The 9,383-nt window shown below is 43.0% G+C and overlaps 1 protein-coding gene across 1 annotated transcript; it reads left to right on the top strand.

Annotated features, from left to right (window-relative positions):
- The first annotated feature begins 190 nt into the window (after nt 1-190).
- Nucleotides 191-8,123, top strand: LOC118412400 (P-selectin-like). Its single transcript, XM_035815231.1, has 10 exons — nt 191-312; nt 871-1,047; nt 2,648-2,827; nt 3,167-3,346; nt 4,287-4,463; nt 4,708-4,887; nt 5,062-5,241; nt 6,009-6,185; nt 6,791-6,967; nt 7,777-8,123. Exons 1-10 carry the CDS (start codon nt 228-230, stop codon nt 7,968-7,970), a joined length of 1,707 nt encoding a protein of 568 aa, XP_035671124.1. The 5' UTR covers nt 191-227; the 3' UTR covers nt 7,971-8,123.
- Nucleotides 8,124-9,383: the final 1,260 nt, after the last annotated feature.

Raw genomic sequence — 9,383 nt, 5'->3', positions numbered from 1 at the left:
TGTAGATAAGTCAAATTTTCTGGTTGAAATTGCAGTCAAAATTTATGTAGAATGACTTTAGCCTGGTTAATTCTCGCTTATAGCAGCCCGCCGAACATCCGCCGGCCTCAGCCTCCGGACATCAGCGTTTATGTTACACAGACTACAGCCAACGTAAATGAACAAGCTAAGAATTCAACCTTGCTTTTACAGCCAGTAACCTGTGCGACCCGCACCCGTGCCACGCCATGGCCACCTGCCGACAGTTCGGGGGAACCTTTACCTGCACGTGCAACGTGGGATACGTCGGAGACGGCCGTACCACCTGCACAGGTTCGTCAAGTTCCATGTACACCACATTCTGCTGTAATTATTGTACAATCTGACAGCTGGCGTTATTGCACGTCCTACAGATATGAAATGAATTATGTAACATTGTATATATCTTATCCCTTGATTCATCAACCGATTTCAGGTGCGCATCTGTTTGACTTACATGATTGGAAAGAACTATTAGGGAATTTAGCATGAAAATTCATTTAAGTTGGTAAATTACATATTGTGAAATAACCTTTTCTCCAACTCAAAGAATAATGAAAAATTCCGATAAGTCAATTATTCTTTGAGCTTTAGAACAGTTTATTTCTCATTATATCATGGAAGATCATCTAGGTTGGTAGTAATCATAGAACAATGCTTAACTTTCTTTTAACACAAATGTTTACACTGATCAAATTTTCAAAGACCCGTGTCGCCTTCTTAGGAATCAATACAAATCCGAATTGATCCTGAAGTCTGGCATTATCACTATATGAACACGAATAGTAAACGTAATGATTAGAGGAATTTACAGTTGTACTATCTTAATTGAAATGCATCATCCGTTTCCAGTTGTCCAATGCCCTGCCCTGAATGCACTTGCAAACGGTGCGCTGAGTCCTACAAACAGACGTCAGTACCAGGATCAGGTCACCTTCACCTGTAACACCGGGTACACCCTGGTCGGCCAAACCAGCATTACCTGTCTCGTGACTGGTGCCTGGAGTGCAAGTCCGCCGACATGCAACCGTGAGTTAACATTTTCTGATGGTTCTCACTCGCGCATATTTCTTCATAATGCTACGGTCATATTTGCACCGGTGACCGTTGGGCTCAGAAGTCAATTGTAAATACAAAATGTAGTATATTTTATGCCAGAATGAAACCCTGATGACTTTTACTTGTACGACTGAAGGGCCAGCTTGGTAGATTCTGTCAACCCACATCAATTAATGATCAGAAATGATGTACGTGCTCTACTTGGAAGAAGAAGAATATCGTGACTCTGGGTTTGACACAGGTCGTGTCGCTGGGACGTCATAATGGTTAGCGCACTTGGCTGAGAACCCTTTGACATGACGTCGACGTTGTGCCCTTGGAAAAGACACTTTACGCAACATTCCTCACTTCTCTCATGTGTAAAAATTGGTACCTAAGTTCGGTTTGGAAGGTTGGATAGGAGGTAGAAAGAGAGTGATAGGCTCTGCGATCTATATTGAGTACCGTGCCCTAGATACAGTGGATAAAATAATAATAATAACTTTATATATTGCACAACAGTTGTACGGGGTACAAAGTATGGCATCTACAAAACAACAGTTCTATAACTTAACGCTTATCTAACTAATACATAAGTTGTAGTATGGGATAAGTTTCTTACAATCATTGGAGGTTTTTACAATGCCCGTATGGCCTTAAAAAAGGCTATGGGACTATCTCTTTCTTGACAGAGGGTATTTCTTTTTGTATTTCGTATTACAGCTGTCAGATATGTTCTACTCTGACGGCCCGAACTAAGGTTTCTATCCCAATTGGAACAGAGGGCCATGCCGGGCATTTCACGAGCTGTTGGGGGGGGGGGGTCATTTCGAGCGTGACCCCTACGAGGCCCCGTGGGACAAGTTGCGGTTCCTGGGACCCGGTCGGACACTGAGTTGAATTTAAGTCGTACTTAAAATAAACCGGGGACCCGGGGACAAATAGACGCCGTGACCTACCCGTGGGGAACACCGAGAGGTATCCCGCCGGTATCCGACAATCCAACGGGACAAGTTTTAGGCTTCGGAGCCCGGTCTGTGCTACATCCTTGACGGGCACCAGTGCAAATGGGACCTAAGCATTACACTTAGATCACCTGCTAATTTTATGTTGAATGTTGCATGTTGCAATGGTCCTTTAATGGAACTGGGCGTGCTTAGACAATTTCCTCATTAATTATGCAAATTGCATTCAAATTCACATAAATAAAATATGAAGCATCACTCATGCTATCTACATATCAAAAACCATGACAATCCGTCAACCCCTTCTTGAGTTATTCTTTCAAAGTCCGACACTAAACCTTCCCTGCAGTTCCAAAAAAAGCCGCTAGAGGGCCCAAACCTTTACCACACACTCTCGGCATCAAGAGCTGTCTACCACTTGAAAACCATAGCCTTAGCAGAACTCGAGATATCAAACCAGGAAGTTCCACGGAAGTACCAAGCGTAACAAGTATTCCAAGGAAATCGCACGACATGTCTGAATTCCAGACAGCTTAGGTTAGACGTTTATTATTAGACGTCGACGTCTTTTTTCCTTGCATCTTCAGAGATAGATCCCTGTAATAAAAGGTTCTTGACAATTACAGCCAGAACATGTCCAACGTTGACGGCCCCAACTAACGGAGCGCTGAATCCTCCCGGACCAACATACTCCTACCCGAACCAGGTTACAGTCACCTGTAACCCAGGATACCAACTGACCGGAGACTCTCCTTTGACGTGCCAAGCTGACGGAACATGGGACAGGTCTGTAGGAACATGCGCAGGTAAGATGACCTTACAAGTTGACATATGCTAGCAATCAATATGGACAAATGTAGTATGTAAGCATTCGACATATTATAGTAAAACGAGCATTATAAGGAAATCGCATAAACTTTATGACTAAAAAACAGAGGCAGGCTTTATTTTTTTATCATTTATCCGCATGCAAGACGTACTTCTAGCACTACTTCTATTTTAAAACGCGGATAGGTTTGATTTCTTTTCTGTATGCCTTGGAGGAAATTCCTGACATTTAGGAAGAAACGTTGATGTATGTGGAAGTTGAAACTTCACTTCAGAAACATATCGATGGCCTAACAAAATGTTACCGACTTTTGCAGGAAGAACGTGCCCGACGTTGAATGCCCCATCTAACGGAGCGCTGAATCCCGCCGGACCGACATACGTCTATCCTAGCACAGTTCAAGTCACCTGTAACCCGGGATACACACTGACCGGAGACTCTCCTTTGACTTGCCGAACTGACGGAACATGGGACAGGTCTGTAGGAACATGCGCAGGTAAGATGACTTTTACGTTGACATATGCTTCTTGCGTCCGCGCGTCCGCCACTAGTAGAGTCGTGGCGGAAATACAGGGAAGTTGGTCCTGGGCTACTTTTGTGTGACAGTGTCAGATCAACCTTTGGAAGATGAGGGCCTACGTGAAACAAGAAAGGGACTAATGTGTTATTCCCATACTTCGTTATTTTATCAAAAGTGGATCAAACGTTTATCACCTCCGTGAATGGGGAACACCTATTGAAGGAGGTATTGGGATTGGTCATGTCAGTACGTATGTGCATTCGTATGTCTCTTTGGCCTCTGCTAGTATGTGAGCTGGTGTACGTTTTCTTTTCTTTTTTAAAGTAAGTGTAACATTTCAGAAAACACCCTTAATGAAATTGTCGAAAAGGTTATTGATGTTGTTATTGATGATATTGTTGGCTTTTGTGGTTCCGCGCCAATTGGTTTTCTCTAAGCAGATGCTTGGCAAGGTGTTGTTTTAACCCCGTTCGTCTACCAGTACACAGAAAATAGCTCTTGTCACGATGTCAGTCAGATGAAACTCCAGGTAGATACTAGGCTCCAGCTTCCTACACTGCATTGGTAACTTCCTGTGTGTTATGGTGTGTACTAATAAACAGCAACTTGGATATAAATGGAAACAGCAGATTTGTACAAAAAATTTAAATAAAGAGCTACTTTGCTTAACCATATGTAGACCGGGGGGGGGGGTCTCATTCGCCCGCCCTCTCGTATTTTCAAAACGGCTTATTGTACGATCACCAAATTTGCAGGGGATGATATGCTCGTCAAGTTTTATACTTTGTAAGTTATTTCTATATCATTAAGGCATGTCGGTGTAGTCAAAGAGGTATCGAACACCTTAGCCACATCGCAAACACACGGATTACTTAACGGAGAGTTGTGTCCTACGGACTCTTGTTGTCCATTACAGCCAGATCATGCCCAACGTTGACGGCCCCAGCAAACGGAGCGCTGAATCCTCCCGGACCGTACTCCTACCCAAGCACGGTTAACGTCAACTGTAACCCGGGATACACACTGAACGGAGCCTCTCCATTGACATGCCAAACTGGCGGTACATGGGACAACAATGTTGGAACATGCACACGTAAGACGACTTTCAAGTTGACATACATGTATGCTGGCAATGTCCATTGATATGTACATTAATGTAGCTTGCAGGTATCTACCATTATATAGAAAACAAGAGTATTGCAAGGAAGTCGAATGAAATATGTATAAATTCAAGACAGTTTAGCGCAGACGTTGGTTACCAGACGTTGACGTCCTTTTTCTTGCATCTTCAGTGTAGAAATGGATCCCTGTAAATAAAAAGTTCTTGACTATTACAGCCAGAGCATGTCAGACGTTGACGGCCCCAACTAACGGAGCGCTGAGTCCTCCCGGACCGGCATACTCCTACCCGAGCACGGTTAACGTCAACTGTAACACAGGATATCAACTGACCGGAGTCTCTCCCTTGACATGCCAAGCTGACGGAAGTTGGAGCAGCACTGTTGGAACCTGCCAGCGTAAGATATTGAATCTATGTTTATTACATAGTGAGAACAATGCTCCCACATTACAAAAAAGCACACCATTGTCGATATTCGAGTGATGCCGTACAGTCGTTTAAAGACCAACCTCCCTGCGTGCAACATTTGGTTTATAGACGTTTATTGACAAGGATTATTTTACCATTGCAGCCAGCCAATGTCCGGTGGTGAATGCCCCAACTAACGGAGCAAGGACGCCCCCTACCGGATCGAACTCCTTCGGGAACATGATCACGTTCACCTGTAACACGGGATACGTACTGAACGGCGCTACTTCCTCAACGTGCCAAGCTGACACAACATGGAGTCCCCCTGTTCCAACATGCGACCGTAAGCTCAGTTTGAGTTGATTAATATCAACAACAAGATGTTATTTTTAAATCTAATCAAAAAGATACAGTGTTTTAATGTGTATGAGGTAAGAAACTGCGTCCTGTTTGCACACGATTGATAACAAGGATAATTTGGAGAGGGTGCAGAGCCAAATCGCCATGCATATAATGTACGAACAACTATATATGACAGGAGTGTCACCAACCAAAATCGAAACATACCTGTAGTGGATATCACTTGGAGACAAAAAAAAATATCCTGATTATGCATGATGTACAAAATAACTAATAAGTTGGCAGGTGAACCAGCTACCGAGCATTACACGTTAAAAACGCCAGCTCAAATAAAGACAAAAAATACTGCTGCCTTCGAGCAGCAATGTTTTCATCCAAGGATTGACCAAAAGATTGAATGTTTAAATACTCGCTCGTTCGTTCGTTCGTACCTATAGTCACCGAGTGAAATTCGTTGCAATCGAGAACAGTATGGGCATCCAAACTGGACAGCTTCAAACAACATTTGCAGTCAAATGTGCAAAGGTTAGGTGTGACAAGTCGTTCAGCTGCTGCCTCGCTGCGTGCTTGTGAAGCTGATGTGTTACACCGAAGGTCGGTTATATATATATATATATATATATATATATATATATATATATATATATATATATATATATATATATCGATACAGATACAGGTAACGGACATCGCTCCAACAGTACGGAGATCACTAAAAGCTTATTGACCAAGACTATTTCACTATTGCAGCAAGACAATGTCCGGCGTTAACGGCCCCAGCGTTTGGATCACTGAGTCCTACCGGAAGGACCTCTTATCAGGACGTGGTCAACTTCAACTGTGAAACAGGATACGTACGGAACGGCGCTGCTTCTGCGACGTGCCAAGCTGACGGATCATGGAGTAACCCTGTTCCAACTTGCACACGTAAGACAACTTTGAGCCGATCAGTATTTCTTGGCAATGTCTTCACTGGCATTTTGTAGCTGAGACACTTGTGTTATAGAAAGGTTTGTCCGCTCATACCTTCATTGACTCTTTATCAATTTAGTTGCATTATCTATCATTTGAAAGTATTTTGCATCTAAGCCATTATGATAATGCATAACGAGCATCATGACTGAATAACTCAGTGGTAGCCCCACCCGCCCTCCAAAAAAGAAATACCGAAAAAAAAAAGGTCCCTGCCCATATTGCCGACTTCATGGTTCTCCAATCACTCAGTAGACAAAAAAAAATACACAAATTCGGCCGCTTTGGTATTAAAAAGAAATAGACAAAGGCAGGACATCGTAATGCTTTTGAGTAAAGATAAACATAGCATGCAGTACTTTACCATAGACCACGCGAAGGTTAACATTTTGTTTCTTTTTGAATTTGTAATTTGCTAAATGTTTCCTTTCTAGTAAAGGATAACTAAGTTGTAGAAAAATAGGCGTTCTGCTTGAAGACCCTAAACTTGCCACACGTAAACAATTGTAGAACCATTAACTTTAAAAATGTTCTTCATCAAGTCAATTTCACCATTACAGCGACACCATGTAATGCGTTGACGGCCCCAACTAACGGAGCGCTGAGTCCTACCGGACCGTACACCTACCCGGCCACGGTAACACCCACCTGTAACACGGGATACACACTGAACGGCGCGACTACCTTGACGTGCAACCCCGACGGATCATGGAACGACACTGTCCCAACATGCGAGGGTACGATTACTTTTAATAACTCAATGTCTATTACAAAGTGAAAGCAATACTCCTACATTAGATAATTTCAAAAGGGTCATTACTAAACTAGAGTTCGGTGACCTCATACCTCCACGAAATATTTAGAGCTTTTATAATTTTTATGCAAATGACTTACACATTTACATGATTTATGCATGGTGACGTGCATTATGCATGCATACGACTTCCAAGTTCATATGTCTGCTAGCAATGTCACTCAAACTACAATGTGTACGCACTACGCAGTCACCACTGAGATAGTAAAGGGAACTTAAGAAACAAACTGTGTAATCTTCATTTTCTGTATTCGGTGGTTGGAAGTCTATGTTGGCCCCCCGTCCTTATGTCAATAAATTCCCTAATTCATGGTAGCAGAATACAGTATTTATCCGCGACCCCGGGGTCTATGGCGCAATACATAATGTATTGCGGATAAATTGTTGAAGGGTGGGTAGAATGTCTAGCTCATTTAAGAGGCAGCCAGGTATAACCAGTGCTGTGTGGTAAAGGGATGTGTCGGCATTGAAACTGCATGACTTGGATTGTGAATATTTCCCAGTTCATATAAATGTTCGTATAAATATGCGCCTCATTACGCATCTGTCTTTTAGGGTTAAGTCGGGTGCAATTATGTGACCTCGCAGAGTGGCGTTTCAAATAGGGCGTCTAAAGGATGTAGACAGACATAATTTTTAAAAGAACATGGCAAGCAGACATTACATAATCTATGCATAATAGCGAATAGATCCCGTATAAGTTTCTTGACAGGTATAATTTTACTATTTCAGCTGTACAATGTCCTGCACTGACGGCCCCAAGGAACGGAACGCTGACCCCTGTCGCCGCATCGTACAACTACCAGAACACGATCACGTTCGACTGTGACAGGGGATTTGACATAGTCGGCGCTGCTGATACTACGTGCAAAGCTGACGGAACATGGAGTAATCGTGTTCCAACATGTAGACGTAAGATGAACTGAAATGTACTGTTTATGTGTTACAGAATTTAAGTTGTCCATACTTTGCAGATAAACGCACATTGGCACATTCTAGATACTATCATCATCATCATCATTCTAGATACTATCCGCCATTTCACAATAATCAACTTTTTTCTTCTTGCTAGTCACCAATCGCTAGTCGTTAGTTACTTTTAACGCTAGTTCATAAGTATCCACGGGGTAACCTATATCCGTTGTTTCTAAAAACAGGGTATTCAGGGATATTAAGTTGATCGACAATGGATTCAAAATGCAATATTTATAACGACGGTGTTTTCGAATTACATTTTTGCCTTGCCGCCAGGCAAGGCTTTACGCCAGCTTTCTTCCATGGATCCATGGACGGACCTTTTAACCCAGCCCTTCCAAAGCCCCTTCCAAAGGCCCTTTGTTATTTTGGGTATACAAACAGTTTTAGTAATACAGACAGAGACCAAACTGAAAACCATCATAATATAAGAAGAAACAACTCATGAATGGAAACAAAGAAAAAGAATGTGCCATTCCACCCGAGGCAGACTTGCACCCGCCCACCCTTCTGCCAAGAAACGACACATCAAAGCAAACTGGAAATTATAAAGAGGACTAGAGAGTAGAAGGAGAACACCATAGTGAAGGACTGACCACACATACTGAACATCTAACAGACAATCCACCAATAGCAAAGACAGACTGTAGCACCAAACAAAGACTACTACGTCAAGGACTCTAAAAACGTAGAACCAAAACTCCCGTCCGCACACTTGCCCATTTAACAGATTGGCACCACTCAGCCAAGAAACTTTCAGAACCAAGTCGAACAAACTCCATCTTGAGTTTAAACCTAAGAGCCTCCTTGATTAGAGACACCAGCTCAATGTGAGATACGAAATTATTGTCAAAGAGAGCCTGACACCTGGACCACCAAATCTTAGACCGAGCGACGGCCAAAATGTAGGTGCAGACATCTCTCTTACACTTCTTCAGGGTAGACGACATAACACCATAGAGAGCGACCGCGCGAGAAACACGAAAACTAGAGACCACCCATCGCCTAATGAACCCTTCGACCCAAGTCCAGGTCAGGAGCACCTCGCCACAAGACCAGATGGCATGGGTAACGGTCTCCGTAGCTCTACAGTTTCTCCTCGGACAAAGAGGGGAAGGAGTTCTGTGCCAAATCGAACAAGTCAAGTAGTTGGTTTTGAGAGCCCCATGTGCGACCTTCCAGGAAAGCTCCTTTAGGTTATTCTCAAGGAGAGTGTTATGCACCGTTGAAAAAACAAGTGACCAATCAACACCCCGCTCTAAAAAACAAGCGGAAGGGGTATGAGAACGAGCTAAAATGGCAGCTTTGTACAAAGACTGCACGGTGCATATCCTGTCCCAAGTCTTCGAAGCAGAAGCATAACA

This window comes from Branchiostoma floridae, chromosome 3 (assembly GCF_000003815.2).
Source record: "Branchiostoma floridae strain S238N-H82 chromosome 3, Bfl_VNyyK, whole genome shotgun sequence".
Lineage (NCBI taxonomy): Eukaryota > Metazoa > Chordata > Leptocardii > Amphioxiformes > Branchiostomatidae > Branchiostoma > Branchiostoma floridae.
This window is presented reverse-complemented; position numbering and strand designations above follow the sequence as displayed.

Excerpts from the sequence above, each read along its gene's own strand:
- LOC118412400 (XM_035815231.1), top strand. The coding sequence starts at position 228 with ATGGCCACCTGCCGACAGTTCGGGGGAACCTTTACCTGCACGTGCAAC. Across the intron at positions 313-870 it reads CGGCCGTACCACCTGCACAG|TTGTCCAATGCCCTGCCCTG; the intron begins GTTCGTCAAGTT and ends ATCCGTTTCCAG. Across the intron at positions 3,347-4,286 it reads GTCTGTAGGAACATGCGCAG|CCAGATCATGCCCAACGTTG; the intron begins GTAAGATGACTT and ends TGTCCATTACAG.